At 34.9% G+C, this 19,079-nt stretch overlaps 2 protein-coding genes across 29 annotated transcripts in view; both read right to left on the bottom strand.

Annotated features, from left to right (window-relative positions):
• Window positions 1-6,978, bottom strand: part of NBEAL1 (neurobeachin like 1) — a 203,494-nt gene extending 196,516 nt beyond the window's left edge. The window contains exon 1 of the mRNA XM_070580766.1: window positions 6,852-6,978. The gene's annotated coding sequence lies outside the window, so the exon portion shown is untranslated. The remainder of the gene's footprint in view (window positions 1-6,851) is intronic.
• CARF (calcium responsive transcription factor) overlaps window positions 1-19,079 on the bottom strand; it is a 100,481-nt gene that overhangs the window by 39,663 nt on the left and 41,739 nt on the right. For 13 of the 28 annotated variants that reach the window (XR_011528536.1, XR_011528535.1, XR_011528553.1 and 10 more), the window contains 8 exons: window positions 18,825-19,058; window positions 17,065-17,227; window positions 16,019-16,082; window positions 11,966-12,087; window positions 11,210-11,579; window positions 8,986-9,163; window positions 8,065-8,220; window positions 6,852-6,880 (listed from right to left, as the gene is read on the bottom strand). Coding sequence is in view for 2 of the 28 variants with exons in the window: in XM_008517380.2 (XP_008515602.2) it covers window positions 9,045-9,163; window positions 11,210-11,579; window positions 11,966-12,087; window positions 16,019-16,082; window positions 17,065-17,227; window positions 18,825-19,058 (1,072 nt within the window). In the remaining 26 variants the exon portion in view is untranslated. Of the gene's footprint in view, window positions 1-6,851; window positions 6,881-8,064; window positions 8,221-8,774; window positions 9,164-11,209; window positions 11,580-11,965; window positions 12,088-16,018; window positions 16,083-17,064; window positions 17,228-18,824; window positions 19,059-19,079 lie in introns of those variants that run through there. The other 15 variants (XR_011528556.1, XR_011528544.1, XR_011528555.1 and 12 more) reach the window with 3 other exon arrangements.

Below are 19,079 nucleotides of genomic sequence, written 5' to 3'. Positions count from 1 at the left end.
GTATATTCTAGTTGTAGGTCCTTCTAGTTGTGCTATGTGGGACATCGCCTCAGCAGGGTCTGAAGAGTGGTGCCATGTCCGTGAATGGGATCCAAACCAGCAAAACTGCTAGCCGCCAAAGCAGAGCACATGAACTTAACCACTTGGCCATGGGCCGGCCCCTCAACATGATTTTATATATAGAAAACCCTAAAGAATCCATTGGAAAACTACTATAAATAATCAACAACAACAGCAAAGTTGTAAGGTACTAGATCAACTTACAAAACACAGTTGCATTTCTATACTCTAAAAACGAACTAACAGAAAGAGAACTCATGAATACAATCCCATTTACAATCCCAGCAAAAAGAATAGAATATCTAGGAATAAGTTTAACCAAGGAGGTGAAAGATCTATACAATAAAAACTGTAAGACATTACTGAAAGAAATTGCTGATGACATAAAAGAAATGGAAAGATATTCCGTGCACATCAATTGGAAGAATACATACAGTTAAAATGTCCATATACCTAAAGCAATCTACAGATTCAATGCAATCCACATCAAAATCCCAATGCCATTCTTCATGGAAAGAGAACAAAGAATCCTAAAATTCATATGGGGCAAAAAAGACCCCGAATAGCTAAAGCAATCTTGAGAAAAAAGAACAAAGCTGGAGGCATCACAACCCTTGACTCCAAAATAGACTACAAAGCCACAGTAATCAAAACAGCATAGTACTAGTAAAAAAACAGACACAGATCAATGGAACAGAATTGAAAGCCCAGAAATAAAACCACACATCTGCGGACAGCTAATCTTGGACAAAGGAGCTATAAACATGCAATGGAGAAAGGAAAGTCTCTTCAACAAACGGTGTTGGGACAACTGGACAGCCACATGGAAAAGAATGAAAGTAGACCATTATCTTTTGCCATACACAAAAATTAACTCAAAATGGATTAAAGACTTAAGGTAAGATGTGAAACCATAAGACTCCTAGAAGAAAAGATAGGCTGTACCCTCTTTGACATAGGTATTAGAAGGATCTTTTGAATATTATTTCTATTCAAACAAGGAAAACAAAAGAAAAAATAAATAAGTGGGACTTCATCAGACTCAAGGCCTTCTGCAAAGCAAAGGAAACTAGGAACAAAAGGAAAAGACAACTCACTAACTGGGAAAAAATATTTGCAAATCATATATCTGACAAGGGGTTAATCTCCAAAATAAATAAACAACTCACACAACTCATCAACCAAAAAAACAAACACTCCAATCAAAAAATGGGCAGAGGATATAAACAGACATTTTTCCGAAGAAGATATACAGATGGCCAATAGGCTCATGAAAAGACATTCCACATCACTAATCAACAGGGAAATGCAAATCAAAACAACACTAAGATAGAACCTTACACCTGTTAGAATGGCCATAATCACCAAGACAAAAAAATAACAAATGTTGGAGAGGATGTGGCGCAAAGGGAACCCTCATACACAGCTGGTGGGAATGCAAACTGGTGCAGCTACTGTGGAAACCAGTATGGAGATTTCTGAAAAAATTAACAACAGAAATACCATATGACCCACCTATCCCACTACTGGGTACTTATCCAAAGAACCTGAAATCAACAACCCAAAGAGACTTATGTACCCCTATGTTCATTGCAGCAGTATTCACTACAGACATGGAAGCAACCCAAGTGCCCATTGACTGATGATTGAGTAAAGAAGATGTGGTATATATATACGACGGAATACTACTCAGTCATAAAAAAAGACAAGATTGTCCCATTTGCAACAACATGGATGGACCTTGAGGGTGTTACGTTAAACAAAATAAGCCAGACAGAGAAAGATAAATACCATATGATTTCACTGATACGTGGAAGATAAACAAAACACACACAAAGAGAACAATTTAATGGTTACCAAAAAAAATAACAGGAGTTACAGCTAACAAATCAGTAATGGAGGTAAAATTGAATCATAGAAAAAGCTCAATTGCACCAAAAAAGGCAGAAAAGGAAGACTAGGGTAACCAAGAACAGGTGGGACAAATAGAAAACAAATAGCAAGATGGAAGACTTAAACCCAACCCTATCAATAATAACATTACGTGTAACTGAAACTCAACAATACGTAAAACAGGATAATGCATCCCAATGAACAAGTATGATTTGTTCTAGGAATGCAAGGATACAAGGATGTTTTATCCTTTGAAATTCAATCAAAATGTCTTACCATATGAGAGGGTAAAAAAAGAAAAGCCACATGATCATCTCAATATATGCAGAAAAAGCACTTGACAAAATCAAATATCCCTTCCTCATAAAAACTCTCAGCAAGCTAAGAACAGAAGGAATCTCCCTCAATTTGGTAACGGATATGCAAAACCTATGGTTAACATCATACTCAACGGTGAAAGACTACATGCTTTCTCCCTAAGATCAGAAACAAGGCATGGATGTCCACTCTAACCACTTCAAACTAAAATGGCACTTTAGGTTCTAGCCAGCATAACAGTCGAGAAAACAAGATGAAAGGCATCTAGATTTGAAAAGGAAGATGTAAAACAACATGATTATCTATCTAGAAAATTTGATAGAATTTACCAAAAAGCTATTAGAACTAATAAGTGAGTTTAACGAGGTTGTAAGATATAAGATTCATGTAAAAAATCAATTGTATTTCTATATAACACAAAAATCAGAAATTGAAATTAAAAGCCAATGCCATTTATAAGTTCTTAGCGATAAATCTGACAAGATATACGTAAGCTCTGCACCCCGAAAACTACAAAACACTGCAGAGAAAAATCAAAAAATCAATATTAAGATTTCAATTACCCTTAAATTGATCTATATATTCTACATAATCCTAGTCAAAATGCCACAGGCTTTCGTTTCGTTTTTTTAAGAAATTGATGGGGTTGGCCTGGTGGTGCAGTGGTTCATATGCTCTGCTTCGGCGGCCCAGGGTTCACGGGTTCAGATCCCGGGTGCAGACATGGCACCGCTTGTCAAGCCATGCTGTGGTAGGCGTCCCACATAGAAAGAAGAGGAAGATAGGTATGGATGTTAGCTCAGGGCCAGGCTTCCCTAGCAAAAGAGGAGGATTGGCAGCAGATGTTAGCGCAGGGCTAATCTTCCTCAAAAGAAAGAAAGAAAGAAAGAAATTGATAAGGTGATTCTAAAATTCACATGAAAAAACCAAGGACTTCGAATAGCCAAAACAAAGCTGAAAAAGAAGAGGATGCAAGGACTTATACTACTTGACTTCAAGACTTATTATAAAGCATAGTAATCAAGACAGTGTGGTACTGACACCAAGACAGACAGTTTATCATCTCAGTACTATTGACATTTGGGGCCAGAATTCTTTCTTGTGGGGGCTGTGCTATGCATTGTACGATGTTGAGCAGCATCTCTGGCTTCTATCTACTAGAAACCAGTAGTATCTCCCTCGTTGTGAAAACTAAAACTGTCTCCAGACTTTGCCAATGTCCCCTGGGGGCAAAATTGCCCCAGTTGAGACCATTGAGATAGACAATAGATCAATGGAAGAGAACAGAGAATCCAGAAACTGACCCACATATATAAGATAAGGGATTTTTCATTAATTCAACGGAGAAAGTATAGTCTTTTAAGAAAAATGATACTGGAACAATTGGATATTCATACGCAAAAAAAATAAGTCAATCTATACCTTGTACTATGTATACAAAAATTAACTCAAAATGAATCATGGACCTAAAGGTAAAACGAACAGAAGTAGGATAAACTTCTACTCCTAGAAGTAGGATAAAATTTAACCTTGGGTTAGGCAAAGATCTCTTAGATACAACACAGAAGTATGATCCATAAAGAAAAAAAGATAAATTGGACTTCATCAAAATTAAGAACTTCTGCCCTTTGAAAGATTCTGTTATGGGAGTGAAAAGATAAGCTACAGATCAGGTGAACATATTTGTAAATTGTATTGTTAATAATTGACTTGTATCTAGAATATACTTTTTAAACCTCTATATAATAAGAAAACAACAATTCAATTTAAAAATGGGTGAAAGATTCAAACAGACACTTCACTAAAGAAGATATGCATATGGCAAATAACACATTAAAAGATGCTCAACAGTACTGGTCATTAAAGAAACAGGAATTAAAACCACAATGAGATGCTACTACGAACCTAATACAATGTCTAAAATTTAAAAGCCTGTCAATACCAAGTGATGATTAGGATATAGAGCACCTGAAACTCTCATACACTGCTGATAGGAATGTAAAATGGTACGATCACATTGGAAAATCATTTGAGTGTTTCTTAAAAAGTTAAATATATACCTACCATATGACCCAGCCATTCCACTCCTAGATATTTACCCAAGAGGAGTGAAAGCATATGTCCATACAAAGACTTTTACTTAAATGTTCATAGCAGTTTTATTTGTAATACCAAGAATGTAAACAACCCAAATGTCCATCAACAGGTGAATGGATAAACAAATTATGGTATATTCATAAAATGGAGCACTACTCAGCAGTAAAAAGGAATCAACTATTCATACATCCTGTGACACACATGAATCCAAAATAACTATGCTGAATGACAAAAGTCAGATAAACAGTTTAGACTATATGATTTCATTTATACAAAGCTGTAGACAAAACAAATTGATCTCTAGTGACAGAAAGCAGATCAGTAGTCGTCTGGGGAGGGTGGGGTGAGGAGGAGAGGCAGGGAGAAGTGGGGATGGATTACAAAGGGGCACTAGGAATCTCTTGAGGGTGATGGATATGTTCATTATCTTGACTGTGGTGATGGTTTCATAGATGTATACACATATCAAACCTTATCAAACTGCACACTTAAAATATGTGCAGTTTATTGTATGTCAATTATACCTCAACAAAGATATTTAAAGATAAAAATTCTGCTGGTATCAGACTCTCACTCTGTCCTCTGGTTTTAGAATTCTTTTTTCTTTAATTGAGATATAATTGGCATATAACTGTGTAAATTTAAGGTGTACAATGTGTTGATTTGATAATTTATATTTTGCAGTACGATTCCCACTGTAGCATTAGCTAACATATCTATCATGTCACATTATCATTCCTTTTTGTAGTGAGAAAAATTAAGATCTAGTCTCTAAGCAACTCTGAAGTTTATAATACAGTATTGTTGACTGCAATCACTATGCTGTATATTAGCTCTCCAGGACTTATGCATGAATATATATACATATACTCACACACACTAGTTGCAAGTTTGTACCATTAAACAACATATCTCCTGCACTCTCATAACCATATCACATTCTCAAAGGTTTTCCATATTAATCCATTTATTTTTCTAATGAATCAATTTAGCATCCATTAATAAGTGAGATTTTTTCAATTCTAGTTTTAAATTTTCTTCTTCCTCAAGTTTTATGAATTCAGTTGACAGTGAATTTTGTATTATCTAACAAGAGAATTTATAGTTAATATGTACGTGGCAAAAGATCACTAAGGCTTTGCCATTACGACTAAGTTAATTAAGCAGAATTACAAATGTCTAGACATCAGAACAACATATCATTTAAGATGTCTAAAGCCTAAATCAGCTGATGAGGAGAAGTCACTGCAGTCCCCCTTCTGGAGAAAGTAAGATGTTCTATGGTCTTGAAAAATAGGCAGAGTGGAATAAAGCAGAAAAAGCAGAGGGAAAAAATTAATGATCCCTCCTTTTGAAGTTACATACTTCTGTCATTACTGCTAAAATATAAAGCTGTGCTTGAAGATCTCACAGTGTCAAAATGTGGGGAAAAAGGGACTATTTATACCTTATTACACACATTGTTTTAAAATGTGGATGGCTGGCTGAGTTGAGAGTACTAAATGCATATATATATCCCCAAATGTGATGATAACCGGAGTTACTGGTAGTTATGCTTAAAAACTTTCAGGTTCCAAATTTAACATAAATCTCTAGCCAAAATTCTCAGGTATTAAAGTGTTTATTGAGTATGTTCAAGATGAACAAAACTACCACTAGCTCCAGGAAAAGTATAAAAAGAAAACTAATAAGTTTAAGAAAAAAATACAGGATTTTTTTAATGAAAAAATTACATTATAACAAGGACACTATACATTAAGTTACAATATATATACACATTTTTTAAACTTTTTAAAAAATCTGGTACAAATTAAACATCTTTCTCACACTGCATGATTAAGTGTGTATTTTAACAGGCAATAAAGATGAAACACAAGCTGGTGGGCCTCAAAATTAGAAACTTTAAGGCAGGACCAGATCCCAAAACCTGTTTTCTATCACATTTGTGACTTTTAGAAAACATTTACCTTTACAAGATATGAAAGCTTTTCCTTTTAATTACGTTAAATGCTAACACAGAAATTCCTATTGAAGGAAAGGCCCACCATGGCGATGATTATCTGTAATCCACCGTAGGACACATAAAGTTCCCTTGGAGGCTTGGAACACGAAAACCACGAGGAAACAAGCTCAGCTGTAATTATGAATTCCTAACTGCTTATTTTGAACGTCCAACTTACTACTTTAGCTATTATACCTTGTAATACACAACACAAAGGAGCAAATGTTAAACTTTGCTGTAGAGCTGTTAGGAGAATGCCAAATATAGCTACTAAAAATTTTATGCACTTGTATTTAATACCCTTGCATTTAGAAAATAATTGAATATTTAAATATGTAAACATACTTTTTAAAAAGCAATTCTAAGCACCTTTAAACTACAATACTGACATATTGTGACTGAACATGCATTTAGAGGACAAATGAATTTTTAAAAACTAATCTGAAACCATTTTTAAAAGGCTACTAATTGAAATACTTACATGAAAATATTGATAGTTCCAGTTTCTACCTAAAAACCAAAAGAGTATACAATTAGGGATTTAAACCTTCTTCATGCTCTTTTTCTTCTTCTATTTTTGGTTTGTGGGGAGGATGCACTGTAACTTTCTGTCCTCATAATAAAAAAACAGTATCAGAAGAGACATTCACATCGAACGGAGTGAGAGAAATGTTTTTAAACTGTTTTGTTCTTGATCAAGTGCCAAAGTCTGAATCCTCCGACATCCCTCATCCTCACGGGCAACTGACTGGAGTCTGTATCTTAACAAGCATTTCTCCTTAGCAACTCAACATCAAAACAGAAAGGAATGTCTCCAAAAGAATATACTGCAACTGGTGAAGTATTTAATAATAAACCATTACCATTACTGAAAGATGAAGAGCTATTATTCAAAATCTTGAAAAAGTTTCCATAAAAACTACAAATAACAAATGAAAGAATATTGCCTACAATAAGCTATAAATTAATTTGGACTTCTTCCTTTTAAGTTCATGCAGACTTAAGAGAACTCTGGGTTTGAGGTAACTAAGAGTTGTATTTAACTTAGCATAACATAATCAGATTTGGCAGCCTGCCTCTATAAATGCCAACATCAAATATTTTCAATTCTTAGGCAAAAGAGAAGCAATTCTTACTAAAAATCACATACGTAACGGAATGTTAACTTTGCATTAAATAGCAGTATAAATAATAAACTTTATATTAAATAGGATATAAATCTACAGAGCAAGGAATTTTAGAATTCCACCCACTTCTAATGTAACAGTGCTTTATGCTTAGATACATGTCATGTACCTGAAATAATTCAAGTAAATTAAGAATGAGAGATTGGACTTAGAAAAGCCAAAAATGACTCATATTCATCTAAAATATTAAGGTTAAGTTTCTTATTATTTTCTGCATGCTTTGAATATTAAACATTTATATCCATTTAAAATCATTATTTTTAAACAAAATTTTAAATATACCCACAAATGGCCTCTGGGGGAAAAAAGTCATTAGTTGATTTCTTGACAGTTATAATTGACATTTCTAATTTACCAACCTTCCAGAAAACAGAAACTTATAATGAATATACTGATTAGTACTTATTCGGTATTTAAAGTACATATACTTACTCAACAAGCAAATATAACACATTAGTTGTTTTAAAGTTTTAAATATGAACCAAATTTTAAACTATAAATACTTACCTTGAAATACTATAAATTCTAATTCCATCGATTCAGTAAGAACTCTGGCATAGAAAAATAAATACAACTCAAATTCCTTTCTAACCAGAGCTAAATCTTCAGTACAAAATAGGGGGGAAAAATCCTCTGCTGATATCAAAAAGCTCCCCAAATTATCTGTAAACACCAGAGAATTGTATTATTCTTTCTGAATTCTCTCAATTTCTATGTCTCTCTGACATAAGTAGTGTTTTGCCTACAATACTGTATAAATCCATGCAATACACATTTATTTCTGTTGCTTATCTGATTAATTCAAGTTAAAATTCTCATTACTTACCAAGACACTTCAAATTTCTACTAGATGACCATTAGGATGCTATCGGTTTGTAGTTATAAACATAAAAATTAGAAGGGAAGAAGCTAAAATGCAACCACAGTTTCCACGTGTATGACTGCTGGGCTTCGTGTTAAAATGTAGAGTCTATTGTTTTATCTTTCCAACTGACACAGACAACAAACATTCTCTCACCTGTCTGCCAATTTAAAAAATTTCCTCACAACTTTAAAGATTGAATAAGTCATTTTAGAACTTAAAAAAAAGTTATCACACACACACACAAACATACATTCACACATTGTTTTGTTTTTGTTGTTGTTTGTCTTTTAAGAACCCAAATTGGATATTTCCAGGGGATGAGTTAGATAACTATTTGTGTTCAGACTATATTACCATGAATAAGTTCAGATGATCTTTTGAAATACTGGCCTTCCTCATCAGATAATCAAAAAGCATAAGAATTATACAAAATAAAGGGATTAAAATATCTCTTAAGGTAAAAATATGGAATTGGCAACAAACATATCAGTTTTAAACCAAAGCTGCTCATTGAACCAGTCTTCAGTCCATATATCACAATGCCGCACTTTGACTATATTCACCTTCTTTTCTATGACATCAGCAGTCACCAGAGTTGTAAAGTCTGAAAAGCTTCAATAATTTACGTAGTAGATAATTTCTTATAGTCCAAAATTGTTTTTGTGTCCATAGACAATGCTGGTTCTTTGGGTTCTTGCTTAACTTGGTTCACAGAAATGGTACCTTCTGGATTTTCTTCAACTTTAAAACCAAACATAAAAGAAAAACCCTAAAGGTTAATATAATTTTTAACATTATACTGTTTAGAATCATATGAATTTAGAAGCAAAGCAAAAAACAGTAGTTTAGAAAAAGAACCAAGTAATTTAGAAAAGCAGCCAGTATATTTGAGAACTCCGTGCTTCTGACATCTTAATGGTCACTCATATTAAATTCCGTCAGTATGCTTTTAATAAGAAAAAAAGAAGAGATCAAGAAAACTATAAAGTTATTCCTTCTAAAGATACCTTGAGAAAAAAAGCAGTTCATAATTTGATACAATATGAGGAATATCTCATACTTAACCGTCTTTAAAAAGATGTGTGAATAAAAGTCAGGAAGCTTCCATTATTTGAAAATGATTTGTTTTGCAAACAGCAGGCATATGTGTTACAAATTCACAGATGTCTTACCATTCCTATATAGTTTCCATATGAGGTCATATATCAAGGAAAATGTTCTCTCCCTAAGAAACTTTACTACATAAGAACTTTAGAAAAAATATGCCACGTGTTAAATCACAGCTCTGACTTAGCTGCATGAACTACGTGTTTGCTTTTCTGACACATTTCAGAGTGCACTTACCCTTCTGATTTCAAAGTACTTACGACCAAATTAATCTAAATGTAGTATACCAGCATCACTATGGTGAACTGGCAGGTGGGATGTCTAAGACCAAACCTTTCTCTCTCTTTCTCAGGAATATCAGTTTTTCAGTTGCTATAGGGAACCATATTGCTCAGAGAAGTGTGTTGAGCACAGCAAATGCTTGTCATATATTGGTGTACTGGTGTTTAATCCAAGCCACAGAGAACACCAGGAGGATTCTGGATTTGAGTGACTCTGAGAATGCATATTCAGGTGAAGCAGTCCCTTAGATTATGATCTAACTTGATAAATCATGCAAGTTCAGATCCAAAGAGGGTCTCCTTCAAAGCATTCTGACTTAGAGCTCCCAGAAATACCTTGGCACGACCCAGAGGGAGGAAGCACGTTAGAATGGAAAGCAGCTTTGTAGGCAGACAGATCTGGGTTTGAATTCTGCTCTGTCACTTACTAGATGTGATCTTTAGGCAATTCCTTAACCTCCCTGAGCCTTAGTTCCCCCATCTGTAGAATAGGGACACCACCAACTATTTCATGCAGTCATTGTGAGGAGTAATTCATATATATTCCTTTCCCGCCCTTCTACCAAACTTCCTCAATATTGACAACTGCCACAGCCCTCTGGATAAGTTTTCTTAAAAGTAATGCTCCCAATAAATTTAAAAGACAATGATTCTTTTCTGGAAGGAACTATCTCACAGTTTTCCTTATCCAGAAGAATGATGGCTAAGAATGAAGAGAAAGTACTTTCTATGTTCTAAGGATAATTTCCATGAAGATTTTTGCTCTTCAAAGCAATCTGCTAATCTTTGTCCACAGCAGTGCCTAATCCAGAATAACCTGTTTAAAAAGAAGTGACACAGCTAGGTCAAGCAGGACTTAACAGACTCTACTACCATGTTGACTGGGTGTATTACAAAGTGAAGGTAGCAAGGTCTTGGATTAGAATGAAGTACTCACGTCTTACTAGTTACCTTCCAATTTCCGTAGAATTTAACATTTAAGTCCATGACTCAAAAATCTTCCTTTTAATCTTTATATCTGCCTACTTCATTCCATTTTTCTTTGTTCGTGTGTACATAAATTTTTCCAGAATAACTTTACACTAAAATAGTTTTATTTTTTCAATTTCTCTTATTTCTTTCATGTACTCTAACATGACTTTCCCGCTTTCACATCACAGATTTTTCATGTAAAACTAGGCAACTAGGGAATGAATAATTTTGATATGAAGAAAAAAATTAAAAAGTTTAAAAGTTACAAAACTCACGCTGATATCTTTTCCCTTTTTCTCATATTTTTACTTGATTTATTTATATATTATAAATCCAATGAGTAGAAATTCTAGTTTTTTCTGTAATGTGATAGTGATGATAGTCCATGAAGGTTAAAAAAATAAAACCATAAGTAGTTGTAACTTACTGAGAGCTGAGTGGCTGTCTATAATCTGTATTGGAATGTTCTGCACATCTTCCAAGAGAATCCGATGAACACTTCCTTCCAGATTCTCTGCATCCTCAACATCTCCAACTTCTACCAGCTGGTCCATTGCAACCAGATTTTGATCTGGTCCTGGAAGGTTGCCCACAGTAGATGCAACACTACTGCTTTGTGTTAGGCATGAATCTGTCTGAAGACTATGACTCTGACCAAGCAGTGGAGAATTATTATTCATTACAGCACTTCCTACTGAATCCAGAAGTCTTGAAGGACTGGAGGACGGATGGTTATTTACTGATACCGGAGCCGGTGATCCATCAGGAGAGGTGAATCTTGGTTGCAAATGCAAACCCTTTTAAACCAAAAAGAGTTATATCAAAATGTTTGAATTTATTATGTATGATTTTTCTTCCAGGATATAGTACTCTTTTGACAGAAAATTGTCTCAATAAAATATAAGGGCACAGTTACTAACAAATATTAAGTGAGGACAGAAACAAGGGCCAAAGGAAAAATAATACAACTAAATTTTATTGCATGCATAGTCAACTCAAACTTTTTTGAAACATATTTTAAAAATTATTATCTTAAATCAAGACACAAAAAATTCAGGAAATAATGAAAACATCTTTGATCATTATCATAATTCTACAACAATTCTGCAAAATCCCTAGAAGAAGAAGAGAGGAGATTGAGGAAGAAAGACAAAGGTGTTTGGCTGTTTCACTAGATACCTACCTGTAGTTGTGTAAATATTTTTGGCTCAAATGAGGAAAGCAAGTGGGCTGGCTCTGGAGACAAAGCACTCCTTATCTGATTTGTCTCCACTTTGCTGGTAACTGATTCTCCTGGTGAATTTCCTAAATTATATAGAAAAATAAACTGTTAAAACAAAATGATTCTTATGGCTTCTAGAATACTACACTTTATTACAACCCTTACTATCAGAATTGGAATAAGAAATAAGGTCAACGACATTCTTTACAGAATTAGAACAAAGAATCCTAAAATTCATATGGGGCAACAAAAGACCCCAAATTTCTAAAGCAATCCTGAGAAAAAAGAACAAAACGGGAGGCATCACAATCCCTGACTTCAAAACATACTACAAAGCTACAGTAATCAAAACAGCATGGTACTGGTACAAAAACAGGTGCACAGAAGTAAGGTCAACGATTTGGCAAGGACTTTTTAAGAAGTTATCTATCTAGTCCACTATTTCCAGAACCTGGTAGATCATCAAAATCACTTAGAGAACTGAAAAATTCCATCAATTCCTAGGTTCAACCTCCATTAATTTTAATTTAGTATATCTAGGATGGGATGTAGGAAACTATTATTTTTCTTGAAAGATTCTCTATCTGTAACTCTAATCTAGTCCATTTCCCATGCTACAATGCTGGACTACACCTAAACTTCTCTAGAGGTGGGACACCTACTGAGCCCCTTAATTACAAAGACTAAACTTAACTCATCTCTGGCAGCTGTCGTGCCTAGGACAACGCCTGGCATAAAGCGGAACTCAATAGTAACTATTAAATTTCTTTCAATAACTCACTTTGGAAAATATAAAAGTAAAAAGCTCTGTTTTCTTAATTATCTCAATGTTTAAAGTAATTGTCCTTAGGGAATTTGAGTCCTTCTCAAGTAATTCTTATGTTAACCCAAATATATTAATCTCTCTGAGTCAATCAAAAACCAATTAACAACAATTATTTATTGCTTCCATACCATAACTGAGTAATTTTTTAAAATGGCCCTGGTATCAGATAAGGATGGATTTAAGTGCTGGCTTTTCTCTGCAACCTTAAACATGCTATTTAACTTGGTTTCTACACTTCAGTCTCCTCACCTGTCAAATCAGAATAAGAGCCTCTTCCTCGAAGGACTGCTAAGAGGATTAAACAGCACTCTTATGTTTCTTGGTTTCTTAATTTCTAATTGTCTCTACTTGACACTGCTGCAGTCGCCCACTACTGCGGCCATACTCTGGACTACTCTAAATCTAAAATCTCTAATCCAAACATCCCCTCTCTGATCACAGCCTCTCACTCTCCCAGGGATTTTGGTCAGGTACTCCACGACAGCTGTTCTTCAACCTCACCTGAACCTCCAGTCAGTGGATCTCTCAGTGTTCTTCAGATCCATCAATCTCTTCCTTAATAAAATTCTCTCCCTATGCAGCTTAGAGTCCTGAGTTTATCATTTCAGTCACTCTCTTGCAAATACCTTAAACTCCCTGTCTCTGTGTCCTTTGGTCATACCTCCCTGGTAAAATCCTAATTCTGCATGAAAATGGCTTCCAGCGCCTACACACGGGAAGCTGAATGATGCTGGAGAAGAAACTCGCTGCTACTGCTTTTACCAATTCATGATCGTCAGCTTCTACAGGACCTTCACCTGTACCTGACAACCTTACAGTGTTTCTCTCACTCTGTATTAGGGATGATACCTAATCTCCATTTTCCTCAAATCTTGGCCACCCTTAGAGATCTTAGCTCATTCTTAGCACTCTTATTTAAAGAGTAAAGAGAAGCTATCAGATAGAAATTTTCTCAACTTCTCATCACCAAAGCTATCAAGTTCCTTCATCTTCATCTATCTCTGCAGGTCTCTCCTGTCTTAAAATACCTTACTTCAACCCCTCAACCATGCTCCCTTCACAGCAAACTTCTTGAAAAAGTGGTCCACATTGTCTCCACTTCTTCATTCATCTCCCATCCACTCTTTGCCCACAATATGGCTTCCTCCCAATCCACTCCACTGAAATGGCTCTGATACTCAAGCTTTCCAAATCTGATCTCATGATCTTTTCTTTTCTCCCCGCTGCCACCAGCGATAGCCTATTCTTTTTTTATTTACTTATTTTTGAGGAAGATTAGCCCTGAGCTAACTACTGCCAATCCTCCTCTTTGTGCTGAGGAAGACTGGCCCTGAGCTAACATCCCTGCCCATCTTCCTCTACTTTATACATGGGATGCCTATCACAGCATGGCTTTTGCCAAGTGGTGCCATGTCCGCACCCGGGATCCAAACCGGCAAACCCCGGGCTGCTGAGAAGCGGAACGTGTGCACTTAACTGCTGTGCCACCGGGCCGGCCCCAGCAACAGCCTATTCTTATGCCAGTGTTGCTGAGCTCAGTAAATGCCACTATCAGTCAATTGCTCATGGAAGAAACTCAGGAATCAACCCAGATCATTCCCACTCTTTTACCTCCCACTTTTGGTTATTCAATCAATAACCAAGGCCTTTGAATTCTACTTTTTAAATAACCCTTAAATCCGGCCAATTCTAGTATAATTGCCACCAACTATAGTTAAACCACTATCACCATTCATTTGGACAGCTGAAGCAGTCTCCTAAACTGTTTTGCTTATCCAGTTTTATCTCTAAGTATTGTCTACGCTTAAACCACACTAGCTTTCTTAAGTTCCTTGACCATGACAAGCTCTTGCTTGCTTAGCCTTTGAACATGCTATTCCTTTGATTGCCAAATTCCTATTAATTCTTCAGTTCTTAGTTTAAAAGTCACTTTCTCAAGAGTCCCTTCCCTACTCCCTGGACTAAATTATATGTCTCTATCACTATTCCCATGCAATTCTGCACAACTTTCATGGCACTTTCCATAATAGTAACTAATTAGAATATATTTGTCTACTGTCTTTTTCTCTTGCTAAGCTTTAAATTCAATGAAGCAGGAAACTTCCCTGTTCTTTTTATGCTCTGCATTTATCACAGTAAGTAAAATATGTGCAGAACAAATGAATAATGCTAAAATATTTGAAAGTTATTCTGTAGGCAAAGTGACTCTTAAAGGTTAGTAAGCTGAAGAATAAAGAAATAATTGTACTGTACATAGTTATTCATTAATTTATTCTAAAGCATTTATTTATTTTTTAAAGGCTTAGGTTTATTTTTTATTTTTATTTTTTTGTGAGGAAGATTGGCCCTGAGCTAACATCTGTGCCAATCCTCCTCTATTTTGTATGTGGGACACTGCCACAGCATGGCATGATGAGTGGTGTGTACGTCCACACTTGGATCCAAACCCACAAACCCCAGGCCGCCAAAGCGGAGCACACAAACTTAACCACTACACCACCAAGCTGGCCCTCTAAAGCATTTATTTAGGTGTTAACTTTTTAGCAGGCATTATGCTAGGAAGTAGGTATATTAATTTGAATAAAATACAATCCTAGTCTCCGAGGAGCTCAAATCGTAATGAAAGATACAGATGCGTAAACAAAAGGATACCAAGTTAAACGCAGGAGTAAATACAAAAGAGTAAACATCTAACATTATATGAGGGAAGTAAAGAGAACACTTAACGTCAAGAGACTGAGATTGCCATTGGAGCAGTGAGAGGAGTCTGCCGTGTAGAAAAGGAGAAAAGACACTTCCAGAAGAGAAATCAAAAGGGCTGAAATAAGCTTGGAATATGGAGAGAACATAGGAATAAGAAGGTAGGAGAAAAAGCAAACCATACAAAATGGACAATAGTTTCCTGATCAAGGCATCTTAGGGTTATTACTAGTGGAACCAGCCTAGCTTTACAGTAAACTGTGCTAGTAATCAGACTCAAAATTTCAATCATAAAGAAGCAAAAAAGCTGATTATAGGAGGAAATTTAAACAGCTGGAATTATTTTGAAGAATCCTAACATAGTTGCTCTTGCCTCTTTGGGCCAACGTTGCCTTATCTATAAAATTTGATCAGGTGAGATAATATTTAAATGTCTTCCAGTTTCAACACTTTGATTTCATATTTTAAAGGTATTCAAGATAACCTACCTTCTGCAAATGTAACTGTCACAGTTTCTCTGAGAATATTCCCGCTATCTGTAGTCCATTGAAGCTGAAATGGGAACATTTATTTCAGTAAAAATGATAAAGTACCTATGCTGAAAAATATTTTAAAACATCAATATAACTGTCATATTTTATTCAGTCCTAGTATAATTGTGCTTTGTTCTGTAATACTCTCTTCACTTGTTCATATTCTCAAGCCCTAAGATACTTCACCATCCAAATACATTAGCTTCCCAAGTTCAGATAGCAAGAATTTGGATATTAAGTGTCCATGGCGAGGACCATTGCTAACCAAATCTGTTTCAGTTTCTGAATTTTGGATAGGGAATAATTAAGAGTTTTGGATAGCACAGAATAGTAGCTCTAGCTTAAAAAAAATCTGAATTTATTCAGTTACTGAATTTGGATAGTAAAAATCTGGAAAGCAAAGAATATTACTACTAAGATTTTAATGCTGTAATCACTACCTGCATCATAATTAGTAGTTCCTGGGTAATTATACTAATCTCTTCAGAGTAGCCAAAATTTTCATAGAAATGACCAATATTCAGCGGGAAACTACAGTATCACAGTATAAGGTAAAATTGATACACACAGATGGCATATGGAACCAACATCAAGTTGTATAGTCAAGTCTGAACTATTCTACTTAAACTTGCCAATCTATTTTTAAAAGAGGGGAGATATGTATAGTATGTACTCAGTGTCTGTTAAATGGATAAGATATACTTTTTACAGAGATAAACTATGTTGATTTTTAAATGAAGATTACTATTGTCATTATAGTCAGAGTTAGAATTCACTGATTTTTCTTCTTGTGAGAGTAATAAAAAAAATTTTAGTCAAATAATCATCTAAGAGTTCATAGCGTTTACATTTTAAGAAAAAGATACTCCTATTTTTTCTTATATCACAGTTATTTACATGACCTAATAGCAACTATCCCTAACAGCAACCATTAGGCCCTATTAGGCCAGAAGCTAAGAAAGATTCTGTAACAAAACAAGGAAATACAGTTGTAATCATACCGTTGCTGGAATAATCTCTGAGTTATATACACTATCTCCATTTCTCAAGGATTTCTGTACCTCATGGATGTGATTTTTTATGTCATTTACAGTTGGAAAAAAGGATAAATTATGTCTTTCAGGTACCTCATCAGGTTTGAACAGTTCCCTTTCCACAAATTTTCTGTGGAGAATATAAAATAGAATAACATAAACAATCTAGCAATCTACTTTACATCAAAGGAGAGAAAAAAGTTCTCTTTTATCATAAACCTCTGTAAAGCAAGGTTTACAGCTTTATAAGTAATTCCTATTTTTCTATTTTTAATTTTTTCCATACATGAGATGATAGAATTCATGAAGATCAAAGAAATGTAATATTTTCATTGGTTAAACACCTGTATATCTTAGAGTGAGCTTTGACATTTTTATGAATTTAAAGGAATCACTGTTTTCAACGTAATAAGTTTTTGAATGCTCATTACGTTAGGCCCTGGACTGAACACTTCACATCAAACATCTCCTTTAACCCTTACTATAATCTTGGGAGGTGGGTACAATTATCACTCCCACTTTACAGATGAGGGAACTGAGGGCTGCAGAAGTTAAATGATTTGCCCAAAATTATACACCTACTTAGGAAAGAAGAGAGCTTGGTCCTATACCCCAGTTACATGCATAGACATCATGTTATATTGCTTCCAAAAGGCATCAATTATCATATGAAATATTATCTGCTTGAATTTTACAAGTAGATGAAAGAGAACATACATAGAAGGTAGCACTGCCAAATAAGCATATAAAAAATAAATACATTTAAAAAATGACGAAGTTCAACATATATATGCTTTGTGCATTACAGTGGTAGACCACACTGCAGAGCTGTACTAGACCTCTGTTCTTGGGATTCAAGTTTAGTAAAGAGTGGATGGCTTTACCAAACTTTGGCTCTGTTCTAAAAATGCCCAAGAAAGCTGTTAAATAGAAAAGTCATGTATTAATTAATACATAATCCTAGGAAATACTCATTGTGTTATTCAGATCAGACTACATAATAACCAGTAGGAACAAGGTCAGTTTAGTACCAGCAATCCTGGTGAAGAGGACAGGCTACAGAGTTAGACCTAGATTTCAGATCTGCCTCTGCTTCTCAAGCTAGTTATTTAACCACTCTGGACTCTCTATTTTCTCATCTGCAGAATGGGGATAAATATACTGACTTCATAAAGCTATAAGAATAAATGAGATTGTGCATATAATGTGCTTAGCACAATACTTGGCACACACATAGTGCGTGCCACATAATAATAATAATCATTATTATATCTTGAGTATCAATAAAATTAGACCAGAGTGCTATATATAAAATTTCATTAGACAATGAACTAACCATATTCTTTCATTGTAATAAAATTTAATTGCATTTCAAATAGCTTAAAATAAGTCTCTTGGCCTCGGTTTTAAAATCTTTGGTTCTACAAAGGTTTTTTTTCTGGGTATGCAGTATATAATTCAATTCATGTATCATTTAGAAATAATCCAATTTGCCAAATCTGAATATGGAATGTCTCAAGTGAGTAATTTGAATCACTACTCATTGCTTGCCAAGCATCTGCTGGAAAATGATGAGTTCATAAATAAGATTATTTTAGTATTTAATAAACCATATTCCTTATCTACTCTGATAGTATATATCTTGCAAAATGTATATAACGTTAAGTGTATTATTTAAACCAAAAAACAAAAATGAAAAATGTAAAAAAAATGTGTTTCTACTGTACCTTAGCTGTTTCCTTACTGCATACACTTGTTCTATTCCCTGTGACACTAATTCTTGAATCTTACGTGCTACTTGAGGATGCAGACGTGAGGGCAATGCACAATTCTCGTCTCTAACTGCACTGTCCTCTTCTTCAAGAGAAGACATAGGAAAAGGGGAAGGTGACAGAGGGAGGCAAGGAGCCTCTAATTCGTGATACTGATGAGCCTGCTGGGTGGGTAACTGTACATACCACCTGGCAAGAGAAAACATTTAA

Source organism: Equus przewalskii, chromosome 17 (assembly GCF_037783145.1).
Source record: "Equus przewalskii isolate Varuska chromosome 17, EquPr2, whole genome shotgun sequence".
Classification (NCBI taxonomy): domain Eukaryota; kingdom Metazoa; phylum Chordata; class Mammalia; order Perissodactyla; family Equidae; genus Equus; species Equus przewalskii.
Note: the sequence above shows the minus strand (reverse complement) of the source record. Positions and strands in the feature narration are given on the sequence as shown.